General features: G+C 43.5%; 1 protein-coding gene across 1 annotated transcript; it reads left to right on the top strand.

Annotated features, from left to right (window-relative positions):
* The first annotated feature begins 1,418 nt into the window (after window positions 1-1,418).
* On the top strand, window positions 1,419-7,957 carry LOC309362474 (uroplakin-3a-like). The gene is made up of 7 exons (XM_081931828.1): window positions 1,419-1,500; window positions 4,018-4,176; window positions 4,511-4,790; window positions 6,233-6,315; window positions 6,988-7,120; window positions 7,555-7,810; window positions 7,867-7,957. The coding sequence occupies exons 1-6, from the start codon at window positions 1,446-1,448 to the stop codon at window positions 7,667-7,669; spliced, it is 825 nt and encodes a 274-aa protein (XP_081787954.1). The 5' UTR covers window positions 1,419-1,445; the 3' UTR covers window positions 7,670-7,810; window positions 7,867-7,957.
* Window positions 7,958-12,203: the final 4,246 nt, after the last annotated feature.

Raw genomic sequence — 12,203 nt, 5'->3', positions numbered from 1 at the left:
TTTTGGTTTCTTATTTGATCTCAACTGATGTGCTCAAAATAAAATTAAATATTTCAGCTCCCGTAGCCTACTTAATCTTTTCTCATTTCACATCTTGCTGCTCAAGTGTAAATAAGGAAGGCGGGGGGAGACACAACTCTTGCTCAGGCTGGATCTAGACACAACAAAGAAGTGTTTCGGTTAAACACCTTTTAAACTTTGTATGAGAAACCGGGTTGGCAAAAATAGAGCTCTGCAGCGCCATCTGGTGTCACAGTGTTAGAATGCATAAACAACGCATATAAAGCACTTTTTCTTTGCCAGTGTATCTGAGCCCTCAGTGTATCTAGATTCTGGTCTGCAGGTGCTTCTTGCAGCCAGGAAGTGCACTTTTCTATGACGGCAGTACTTCAGGCAAGGCTCCCACTGATTCAAGCATCTAGTCCCTGTACAGCAAACATTTCAAAAATCCAACTGCTGCACTATCAACATTGTAATCAATGGAATAAAACAAACAAGCAAATAAAATCCATGACCAACTAGGAACAGAACAAGAAATTCCCAGCACGGAGATACTGGAATGAGAGAAGCAAGCCTAACCTACTAAATTTATGCCTGCCAGGCATCCGTGAAAGCATTTCTCCAGTACTAGCAGCAGTGGTCATAAAAACATTTAGTGTTTATATTGTGCTTCAGAATGCTTGAAGTGCTGAACATATTGCGGCCACCCCTTCAACAAGCCTCTAAGGTAAGTCAGGATTTCCAACCTCACATTATGGTGGGAGGATGAGGGCCAGAGATTTGACCAAAGATAACTTGTGCCTTTCTAATTCAGCCTTAATCCATCTGGTGAGCTCCAGGATGTTTTGGACTGCAAGTCCCATCATCAGCCCCTGCCAACACGGCTGGGGGTCACGGTTGCCGTGGGCTGGAGGGCACCAGGTTGGGGAAGGCCAGTCTCTTGGCCACTCTAATAACTCTAACAATGTGCTATTGTCATTACAGGTGCCATTCAGGTATGTAATATATTAAATACATACATACTTTCCTTTCTTATTGCAAAACATCCTGTGGAAGAGGTTTTACTTTTAACTTCAGAATAAGCTGCTGCTTCCTTGAGAAAACTATGCGTAAGTTCCAGTAACAACGGGCATCACAGCAAACTTTAAGAATGAGACCTTGCTAAAACTGTGACAGAAGGACTGCAGTCTGCTTCTCCTGGGTGAGGCAGGCACAGCTCCCCCCCCCCCAACAGATTAGATGCAGATGATAACGTGTGTTTGGGGCAGGGATGAGAAAGGGCACCTGCAAGCAAGCTTGAAAGGGAGCAGAATGTGAGCCGCTGATTGGTGGAACAGAGCAATTAGTGGAAGGTGTAGAACCATTGATATAGTTAGTGCAAGCTGTGGAGCTGGCATTTGTGAGCTGGGGCTGCCGGTAGCAGGGGCTTCCTCTACTCTCTGATTATGTGGGCTTTCTGGCTGCAGCTGATTTTTTGCTGTTTGTGGCAGCTGTGCATAGGTAAGTCACTGGAATCAGGAGTTGTGCTTGCTTTAACCTGTTCCCTAATACTGTTTATGCTACACAACTGGGCTGAAAGGTTCTTCATGGAAACTCCTCCCTGCAGGAGAAAATTTCTTTTTCTGGGATTCAAAGTAGAAGACTCTTCCTTCTTTATTTTTAGGAAATACTTTTCAGACATGGCACTCTAATGTAATCTTAAGCATATAAGATTGCATTGGAAGCAAGCCCATTAAGTTCAATGGAACTTGCTTTCAAGTGTGCATGTCTGGTACTGACAATTTCCCCTTTGTTTCAAAAAGTAACCCGAGTGCCTTGATTGCTCCTCACTACAAGGTCCCAGAGCATCAAGCGCCTTAAAGGGGGACCATAATAGAGCAACTTGGTCAGTGTTAATCTCTCTGCCGCACTGTATGTGCTGCTGTATTGAGTGGAATTATTATTACATATCCAATATTTTATAATAGTCTTCGTAAACTCAAAAGATACTAAAATAGATACAATATACTTGGGTAAGCCAATATCTGTTTAAATTTCATTACTCTTCCTTCCACATGGTTTATTAATTAACACATAGATGTTAAGAGTCATTTTTCATAGCTGTGTGTTGTTGACAATTCAAGTCTTGCATCACTAATCATATTTGCCCGTGGCTTTGAACAACGTAACACCAATTGCGTTAATTCTGGCCTTGAATGTTTGTACAACTAAGTACCACAACAATTATTAGCAGCATAAGCTGTTGCAGCAACGTCTCCTAGTGGTTATGCTCTTCAGTTCAGCATCAAGAGTGCAAAGCAGAGGAGGGTATCATTTTCTCTGTTAAGGGAGAAACTTTTGCCAATATCCTGAAAATCACCTGGAGACCTAACTCTCAAACATCTGTGGATAGCAACAACTAAAGAGCTTTCTCCCCTGCTCCCTCCCAAATAGGTTGCTGGGGGGAAATATCTGAAGGGGACTGGAAAATGAGGCACAGATTTTTGTGTGAAATGGCTTGTTGGCTGGTCATGGGACCAATTGCAAATCCCTAGGCTCAATCTGTTTGTTATGCTCACCTAGTTGGTGGACCTTGGGATTCTAATAAAATCAAAGTAGATCCTACAAATCTAAAAGCCTGGCCACCTCTGCAATAAAAACATAGAAAGGGCTTGTTTGCCTGTGATTTTTATAGGCAAAATCTTTAGAATAAGCAGACCCTGTCGATGTTCTGCACTACTAACATATAGCAGCCATCTTCTTATCTGGTTCATGAATTGGTTGCTGGGGGGGGCCTGTAAATTTGCATAGGATTGGGTATTTACTGGTGGCAGCTGCTGGTTTGGAAGTGCTAAAGATGACCAAAGATCAATGTAATAACTGTTAAAGGAACAGGAACATATCACCTATGGGCACAGTGTGCTGCAGTTGTAATGTCCCTGACCTCTGTAACTTAGGATGTAGTTAGCTTGCTGTTTGTGGAAATGGAAAGGAGAACCACTCTCTTTTCTGTGTTAAAGGCAGAAAGAAGCTTAGCGCAGGTGATAGTGCTTGTGAATATTCAAATCACTTCACATATGTTTTGTAATCCTTACATAACTCCTGTAAAGCAGATTAGTATTGTCATCCAAATACTGCAGATGGGACAGTGACAGACTAATTTAAGGCTGTGCTATATTTTGTTAAATATATAGACTATATATAGACTATACAGTGTTTGTTAAAGTCTATACCACTCACACACTGGTTTGCAAGCACATTTAAGTCCCAAACAAATCCCTGAATCTGGTCAGTTTAAAATAATTAAAACAATAAATCAAATTATAAAGTAAAAACAAAACTAGCAAAGCAGAGTAAACCAGCAAAACATAATTTTTAAATGGCATAAAACCAGCTAGTGAATTATTTGATGCAAGAGTCTAAGAAAGAGTCTAAGAGTCTAAGAAAGAAAGCAAATGACCACATCCATTGTAATTTGAACAGCCTGTGAAAAAATAAAGGTCTTCACCTGGTTCCTCAAAAGACCACAGTGAGTGTGCAGGTGTGCGTCTCGTGGGAGAGCATTCCACTCATGGGGCACCAGCAAGGCCCCCTCCTTTGTTAGGCAGCAGGTAGAAACGGAGAAGTTCCTATAGAGGTAAGAAACTGACTGGAGAATCTCCTTGCTTCTAACTCAGCCACTTAGGCTGTGGCAAAATGCATCCTCACGGGTGTCATTCCCTTAGTCTTGAAAGCATCAGGCATGGGTCTTCAACTGGTGGGTCAGGACCCACTGCCGAGTCACCGTCTGCTCTGATGTGGGTTGCCATAGCAGCACTGCCACCCTAAAAATATATGGTTTTAAAGTAGAAGTGGGGTGCATGCTTGGGCTAAAAAAAAGAACAGAAAGGTTCAAGACAGACACATGCCAACATTACGAGACTATATATACCCCTCTCCCTAAGTTCAAAGAGTACAACAGCTTCTTGTTTGAGCCTGGGAGGCTGAGTGATTAACTGTTCCAAAGTTAATAGCAAGTAATTTTTCTTCTTATTCTAGAAGGCCAGACTCTGGGACCACAAATTGCAAACCCCAAATTTGCCACAAACAATCCCACCCTCACAACAGTTGCTTTAGAGAAGCCCTTCTGTGTGTTTGATGGCTCGATGTTGAAAGGAGCAGCCTATGAAGTATACCTGTATGTCATGAAGGACTCTGGTAAGTGGGTGCTTATTGTGTCTTTCCTTGATCAAGGGGGGTCCCCAAAAGCTGATATTATATTGTTTGGAACTGGAGTAAACCTGTCCCTGTCACAGGCTCCTAGACAGAACCAATTACAGATAGCAGTTTCCACTTGGATGGCCAAGTTTGGAATGGGGAGCGGGGAATGGGTAGACAGGCATTTGGGCAAATGGCCACTGGCTATTCTCCTGCAAAGACACAAGAAAAAAACACTGCTAACAGTTACTTAAATAAATAAGCTGATAGTTCTGGTGAATGCCATGTACAAACTGTCATGTAAACTTTTTCCATGTGTCCATTTCTGCTGCAGCAAGTACGTCAGGTTCCTTTGTTATGGACAATAGTAGTAAACCTCTCGATGCTACTTTCCAACAAACCAGCGGAGGACAAAGTGGGCCTTACAAAGCTGCGGTCTTTAATGTTCCAAACTGTGCGTCGCTTCCCAAGCTGTCTGATGCTGCGGACGCCACCAAATCACCTGCCATCCTGTCTCAGTATCTGGTCAGAGTTGGTGATGATGCCACTTGTTTGTATGACCCAAATTTTCTAGATGCTTGTAATCCGCCTCTCTCCCAAGACACAGCCTACAGGTATGCATTTCTCCCAAGAAAGTTTTTAAAACGTAAGTGCTCAGGGTAATCTGAAAGGGACAGAACACCCGCTACCCAATTGAATGGTGGCATAGTTATAAGTCTTCCTGGAATTAAGATCAGCATGCAAATCCTTCTCCAGGTGTTCCCATAAAGTGAAATTGGGTGGTTGATGGTTGGAGGGGGAGGTTGAGACTCCTCAGTGTAGTGCCCAGCTTGGAAATTGAGCTTTTTCAGGAAGCCAGTTAGAAAACATTTGCTGAGGCTTTTGGTGGCTTTTATTCTTATTGTCTTGCTTTTGCTTCTTTTAATTTGGTTGGTTTAAAGTATTCTACAGAGATTCCAGGGCAGTAAAAATTCAATATAATCTCTTAAGTGCAGCAGTAGAAATAAGGTAATGAACTACAAGACTATTAAGCAAAACAGAGGTCATAAAACCAATGTCTTGGCCAATGCTGAAAAGACTGAGAAACATCAGTGCCTCCCTGGGGAGGGAATTCCAAAGCTGGGGCGCCACCATAGAAAAGGCCCCCTCTCCTCTGCAAACCTCTTTTGCTCCCAAGTCAGCAGTATTGTTCCTGCTGCTGCTTTATGTTTGTACAAGCTGCTTTTAAATACTCAAAACAGCGTACAAATTTAAAATAAGCCAGCTGACCTGCACTTAGCTGTGCCTGCAGCAAGTCTCTTCCCAAGGACTCTGGAGCCTCACTGCAGTCCCTTGGCAGCACTCTGAGTCTCTTGCCATAGCCTGAGGTAGATCAGCAAAACATGCGTACAGTATGCGCCAAGACTCCAAAGCAGATTTAATAGGTTGGCTTCATTCAGAATACTCCTTGCAAAATGTAGGGAGGGCTACAGCACCCAGCAGAAACGCTCTGCTTTTAGAGGCCTTTTTTAAAAAATTGAGTTGCATTCAGGAAGCAGGATCAGGAGAGTTCCCTCTTCCACTGTCCACATGCTTAGTATACTAATCCTAGATTAAATATTCAGTAGAGACCAAAGTGTCGGAATTTGGGTCTCCGCCACAAACAGCTGCAAAGCCGTCATGGAAGGGCATTGATCTAAAGCAGAAGACAGGAGGAAGGATGCCTATGCAGGCTTCTCCACTTGCCGCTTTATCCCTGCAAGCTCCCTTTGCTCAGCTGGGACTCGGATGTGTTTTCTGGGCGAAGGTGGCTGGGGCAAGGAGGGGGGCGGGGGGGGAGGCAAGAAAGCCTGGGAGGAACCATCTTGAGATCTCTTTCAAGCAGAGATCCAGATTCTCAAGCCAGGCCTTAATAATAAGTCTAGCAGCTCGCCAAGTACCTTAATAGGTTATTGCTTATGCCTGAACTGTAGCCTCCGCTGAGGATTCTGCAGGTAAGAGGCCAGGGCTTTGGTGCGTTAAGATGTTGTCTTCTGTTATCGGAACAGTAAAGCCTTTTCCGCATTCTTGCTACCAGGTTTAAATACGTCCTTGTAGACAGTACAGCAGGTGTCATGAAAGACCAAACTCCCTGGTCTCAACCAATCAAAACCAGAAAGTGTAAGTATTATTATGAGGGGGTTTTTTGGGGGGGGAGTAAACTGTATGCTGAGACCCCTCTAATCCCTGGATCCAGCAAGTATTAAAATTTAACCAAGGCTTCTAATTCTTGGAATAGGCAGGCCAGCTTCCTGCTGAGGTGATAACCTGGGTGATGAGCCATTCAGGGGGACAAAGGAAGGGGCTCTGTGGGAGATGGCAAATGGTAGGTTCAGGTTGTACATATGTGTAAATAAACCACACATCATAAATATTCCACAGTCTCTTCTGACCCTCATTCCAAACGGAAACATGAACCCTGGGTGAGCACCTGCAACCCCTGGAATCTGGCACTGCTCAGAGACTGGGGTGGCATGCAACAGTATGTTTCATGGGAGTGGCATTTCTTGTTTGGCCATCCAGTGTTGTTATACCAAATCCTCCTCTTAAAAGCAGCAAACTACCACTTGCCAAGTGCTCTTTCATTGTAGGGTTGCCACAAGTCTGGAATTTTGTGGACATACCTGGAATACTGCAGTCAGAAGCAGCATCCAGGCAGAAATCGGTTAAATGTCCGGGAAAATCAACAACTTCTGTCCGAATTCTCACTGTTTGAAATATGGCAACCCTACTTCATTGTCCCATCTAAATAGGTTGTGCAGAAGGCTGACATCACTCCACTTCCTCTCCTAGTGAAATGGTCCTCCACCATTGATACCTGGCCAGGTCGCAGAAGTGGTGGGATGATAGTCATAACTTCCATCCTGAGTGTGCTGATGTTCACCCTCGTGGCTGGATTTCTTGCTGCTACTCTTCTGACTGTAACGTGAGTTTCTTTTGTGCTCTGCTTTGTCTCTACCCATTATTAAGGTTCAGATCTAATCAACATCTCCCAATAGAACCCCTTCAGAGCTTCATGCACATGGGAAGGAAACCCAAAGGGTTTTGCTGCAGAAAAATACTGCCCTCGATGTAGCCTTATAGCACCATTAAGAGAGCAGCTCTGGAAGGTGATTGAGGTGGCTTTCTGTTTCAGTTGCCTAAGTGTCGCTTGAGCTATCATGAACTTGTCCTAATCAGTTGGCGTAAATAGGGCTGGCTTGCATATGCCTTAAATTCATCTTGCTTCACATTGTGCTTTTCCGTGAAGTTGGTTTAAAATGTAAGCGAGCTACTGATCCTTCCTTCCTTCCTTCCTTCCTTCCTTCCTTCCTTCCTTCCTTCCTTCCTTCCTTCCTTCCTTCTCTCTTTCTTTCCCAGGGCATCAGAAGAGACTCCCACTGAGACGAGATATGAATCCCAAACAACCCAACAGACTTCTCCAAGAGTGCTGGAAACTTCTGAGGCAGAACTAGAAGTTTCTTCCACCCACTAAATATAGTCTTCAAGTCAGAAAAGGTGGCAAACCAGCTGTGGATGTCCTTTCAATGCTCCCAGATGCTTGAATACGAAGTCTGGTTACAAAACTGCACATCTTTAAAAAGCTGTGACCCCGTGTGACTTAAGTGTTGCTTAAGTGTCGCTTGAGCTATCATGAACTTGTCCTAATCAGTTGGCGTAAATAGGGCATAGGACAGGAATATTCATGAACTTATCTCCAATTCTCAAGCAGCGATGAACTTAAATATATGGCTTTTTTAAGTTTAAAAGGGGACCTTTTCTGGGTGGGTAGTCCAAAATAATATTCTAACATTAATTCTAACATTACGGTAATTTAATTAATTAATTCTAACATTAATTTCTTGAATGACTTCTTAACTTTGAGCAATGGGCTCTAAGTCCTGTTACTGAAGTTGGGGGTAGCCCATATGATGTTTTTCAATATTTCTGACTACAACTCCCATCAGCCCCATCCAACACAGCCAGTGGCCAGGGATTATGGGAGTTGTAGTTCTAAACATCTGGAAGACACCAAACTGGCTACCCTGATTTAAGTGATATAGCCTGGGTCATTTAGCATGTGTGGTTTTTATAAAGCAATCATTTGATTTGTGAAAATTGATTGTAGTAGAGTACAAATTTAAACTTCTAAAGGTATCATAATTGATGCTGTATTTAAGTTCCAATTTAAAAGAATAGAATACTGAGTAATTGGAATCAACGTGGCCGAGTGGGGAGGGGAATGGCAGAGGAAACTGGTTACAAATCTGAAAATTGTTGTGGCTGCTTAAGCTTTGTCTTTGGGTGAAACTGAGCAACATTTATACATAGAATTGCATGGGAAACCACATTCCAGAATGCTCATTTGTTTAATGTACATCATGAGATTACTGAAAATCTTCCTGTGCTTCAAACAATAGAGCATTGGAGACCTTGTTCTGACGCGATGCTCCTCTAATAACACAATCTGCGGTGTTTTCACGCAGCAAGAGTTGCTGTTTATGATTTTTGCTGGCCCTGTTGTCAGTCTAATCTACATCAGACCTAATGAAGGGCATCCCAAAAAAGTTTTTTGTTGACTTGGCTGAGGGATGGGGAGTTTGTGGCCTCCAACTCGACTTGGATTCCAGCTCCCATCAGTCCCAGGCAGTGTAGACAATGGATGGTGGGAGTTGTAGTTTAGCAACAGCTGGTGTAGAGTTGATCACTTGATTTGTAAAGTGATAATGTAACTAAAAATCTCAATCCAGATACTTTAAGCTTAAGCTTTTTTTAAAAAAATAAAATGCTGTTGGCTGATTGCATGATTCAAAAGTGTTGTAAAAACTGAAAGGTACTTTGAAGTTCAGGAGCATGAGTATCCAAGCTGTGAAGCCGGGAGCTGAAGAATGGGTGAAACGCTGCTTGAACAGAGTTTAACGGTGCTCCTTAGTTGTAACTTGCCCAGTCCCCAGTCACTTTTCTTCCTTGTGTCTTGTTTCAGACTGCAGATGAAGCTATTTGCGCTTATATTTGCCCAATAGCCTGGTTCATATGTACAGTATTGAGAAACTGTCTTTCCCATTATAAGTGAGACTTAGACTCACATGGTTCGCCATTGCAGGAAACTGGCTTAATAAACTTGCTGGGATCTTTGGGCTTGTTCACATTAACCATAGTTGAAGCAACCCACAGCCGTCAGATGTCTTGGGCAACTGGGAACGCTTTAAAATGGGAAGCAGAAGCTTTACATTTCCTCCTTTCAGGTGTGCAGGCCTATAGCTCTTAAGTATTCGATCCTATGTTGTCCATTATGAGAAGAAATGTAACTTGGTTCTTTATGGTATGTTGCACTTCCAAGTTAAATGAACAGAAATGTGTGTAATTTTTTGAGAATAAACAATCCAGAGGAACGCATTGTGTTTCCTGCCCACAACTTGCCTTGAAGAAGTCAAAAGCTCTGCATGTTTCAGTGGATCTCTCCTCTCCTCTCAGCTGTGTTTGCCATTCACAGAGCTTTACTCCCTCGTGGTCAATTTGATATTATCATGGGCTCTGCCCAGGGGGCTGTGGAAAGGACCTTGCTATTCAGATGGCAGTTGAGGACTGCATTACAAATGCATGCTGAAAACTGAAAACTAACACAGCAGGCGCAGGGAAGGGCTAGGCTTGAACTCCTGGATTTCTCCTGCTAGACAACTGTGGCCTTATTTTACATGGGGGGAGGGTGTTATAATGTCATAATCATGTCAGTTGACTAGCAGGTGGGTTGTCCCCCCACCTGTCAACCTTGGCCCACAATGTGGGAACAGATAAGGATCTGGCCCACTGAGCCAAAACAGAACCCCACCCCTGTGGTAAATCAAGTTTCTCTTGATTTGATTACCACTAGCTTTCTCTAGCCAGTTTGCATGCTCCTCGTGCCATTGAGTTGAGAATGCTCTGGAACATGGGCAAGAACTCAAATATTTGTACTCAAATATGATGTAGTTGAAGATTATAGGTCATCAAAGCATGTAGCTGAACCTGTTTGCAGAGGTCATGAACTTTGAAACAGAATGAAAGGCAGGGACAGTGGTGAAGGGATAGGACTGGACAAGACTGACCTTTCTGCTGCCAGAAACCAGAGCAAAAGAATCTCAAGCTGCAGACACACCATATATTTCACGCACATTTAAAACCGATGGCTTCCGACTCAGAATCCCAGGTTCCCCAAACAATTTCTAGGTTGCAGAAGGCTGTGAAGCTGAGAGGGGTATAAATAACTAGGTCATACTAGGACACATGGCATTCTTAGGTGCCTAGTAGAGGTGGACAAGTTACTGCTGTGGCAAAACAGGGACAAGGTCCAACCCTCTGCAACAAAGAGTAATGCTTCTATGAGATCCATGCTTTGTTCTTGGGAGGAGTTGCTACTTTTTGGAAGACCCCATTAGCACTATTCTTGAGTCAAGGGCTTAGCCACACTTCCTCTTTCCCCTGGGGAAAATTGCTCTTTAGCACTCATTTGGAGCAAATGGCTTGTTGGGTTTTCTGTGGGTTGCAGTTTCTTCCGATTTAGAGCTGAACAGTGGGTTTCCCCTGAGAATAGTTGGTTTTCCAGGTCAGGGGTGGGGCGCAGAGGGTGCTCTTCAGCCTCCGCACTCATCCAGCCCTCACCGCTGACAGGCAGGCACTTGTGAGCTGGGCAAGGTGGGACATGGAGGGTGAAGAACCTCCTCTGCGCTCACCCAACCCTCTCTGCCACAGCCCAGCAGGGCGCTATGGGGATCTCTTGGGGTGGGGGGGCTGGTTTGCACCTCCCATATTGTGTGCCCGGGGTCACGGCCCCCCTGGCTCCCCCACACTTCACCCCTGGGAGTGGGGCAAGGAGAAAACTGCTCAGCCCCATGCTTTCTAGGCACAGGACAAGCGGAAGTGAGGATGAGCCCAAATACAACAGAAAAAATACAAACCTGCAGATCTATCCAATTCCCAAAGACTACATATGCTGTTTTTGCATGGAAGGGTACATTTACAGTAGAAAGTTAACTTTTTAAAAAAATGGAAATGATAATAATTTTATTAGTTTATTAATTGCTTTTTACATAAGTCTCAAAGTGATTTACAATAAAAATAACTAAAATAGGTTCAAAGGAAATACAGAAAAAACGAAAGATCAGTTTTAAAACAATAGAAAATGAACATCGAAGGCAGAGATGAGTACGTAGGTGAGTTTTCCATCCAGCTGGAAAAGCTTGTTGAAACAAAAATGTCTTCAGTTGTATCTTAAAATTATGAAGCCCAAAAAACAGGGGCAGCCACAGCCCTCTTCTAAGTTGCTGTAGCGCAGGCTGCTTGGCATTAAGGACTCTCCTGCTGAATGCCCTGAGCTACCAGAGATGGAAGGAGGAAGGTGGTCTCTCAAGTTACCTTGATCACACAATGTGTATGTTATTTATTTTCTGCAGTCTACCCCACATTAACATTAACTCCAGGCACAGACAGATGACTTTGGAACCTCTCACACACTAACAAGTTGGTTTTTTTAAATCTCTGAAGCTGTATGTAATTGTTAAATATTACCATGGGTATGCTCCTGATATTCTTCTGAAAGAATGGACTCCATTAGGAATATAAAAAGAAAACTATCTTGTTTCAGCCCAGTTCTCATATTTTTTTTTAACATTCCTGTGCTTTTATAGGTAAGTATGCAGTTCCCAATACGTTAAGGACTGTGTTCTTGCATAAGTGCCCAGCACACCTTGCTCCCCTGTCTTGCTTGTGCAGCACCTGATTATCTTGTTTTCCTTGTTTTTCTGGCCCATTTCATGCTTACAAAAGAATGGGCTGCCCATCCACACCACCCGCCCCCCACCCGGCCAAAGCAGAAAACTTGCAGTTCGATCAACTGTCCTTTCAGTTGGCCACTTAGTTAAGTCTTGGCTGTACAACATGAAGCTGAGTTTGCTCTTGTGTTTGCTTGGCAGTTTGGGATCTGGATGGGCTGTTCTAGTGGAAGACCTGGAAAAAATCAGTAAGTATTACCTTCTAGCTTGAGCAGGAATAGG

This window comes from Podarcis melisellensis (assembly GCF_964234715.1).
Source record: "Podarcis melisellensis genome assembly, contig: HAP1_SCAFFOLD_385, whole genome shotgun sequence".
NCBI lineage: Eukaryota > Metazoa > Chordata > Lepidosauria > Squamata > Lacertidae > Podarcis > Podarcis melisellensis.
Note: the sequence above shows the minus strand (reverse complement) of the source record. Positions and strands in the feature narration are given on the sequence as shown.

What these genes read in the sequence shown, in the direction of transcription:
- LOC309362474 (XM_081931828.1), top strand. Translation starts at nt 1,446, where the DNA reads ATGTGGGCTTTCTGGCTGCAGCTGATTTTTTGCTGTTTGTGGCAGCTG. An exon ending in TTTGTGGCAGCTGTGCATAG is followed by an intron (nt 1,501 to 4,017) that starts GTAAGTCACTGG and finishes TTCTTATTCTAG; the next exon opens with AAGGCCAGACTCTGGGACCA. An exon ending in TCCCAAGACACAGCCTACAG is followed by an intron (nt 4,791 to 6,232) that starts GTATGCATTTCT and finishes TCTTGCTACCAG; the next exon opens with GTTTAAATACGTCCTTGTAG.